This window comes from Panthera uncia, chromosome X (assembly GCF_023721935.1).
Source record: "Panthera uncia isolate 11264 chromosome X, Puncia_PCG_1.0, whole genome shotgun sequence".
Taxonomy (NCBI): domain Eukaryota; kingdom Metazoa; phylum Chordata; class Mammalia; order Carnivora; family Felidae; genus Panthera; species Panthera uncia.
The window spans coordinates 19,375,343-19,375,607 of record NC_064817.1 but is presented as its reverse complement, the minus strand read 5'-3'; the positions used below and the strand labels follow the sequence as shown (position 1 = coordinate 19,375,607).

Below are 265 nucleotides of genomic sequence, written 5' to 3'. Positions count from 1 at the left end.
CTCCTGCTCCTGCTCCTGCTCCTGCTCCTGCTCCTGCTCCTGCTCCTCAGCCCCCGAGTCTTTCCCAGAATTCGTCTGTGGACGTGAATCGAGTGAGCATGTTTCCCGCAGCCGCCCTGTCCAGCAGCAGCTCGCCACAAGGAACCCTGGCCCCCCCGGTCACGGCCAACTCCCAGCAGTCCTCTGCGGGAGCGACTCGAGGTAGCCCGCTTCCTGCGGCCACACCGTCCACCGCCGGCTCATCACAGACAACCCTGGCCCCCCC

At 66.8% G+C, this 265-nt stretch overlaps 1 protein-coding gene across 1 annotated transcript in view; it reads left to right on the top strand.

The window, feature by feature from the left end:
* LOC125932379 (transcription factor SPT20 homolog) overlaps window positions 1–265 on the top strand; it is a 14,939-nt gene that overhangs the window by 1,759 nt on the left and 12,915 nt on the right. The window contains exon 2 of the mRNA XM_049644899.1: window positions 51–233. Coding sequence (XP_049500856.1) covers window positions 51–233 — 183 coding nt within the window. The remainder of the gene's footprint in view (window positions 1–50; window positions 234–265) is intronic.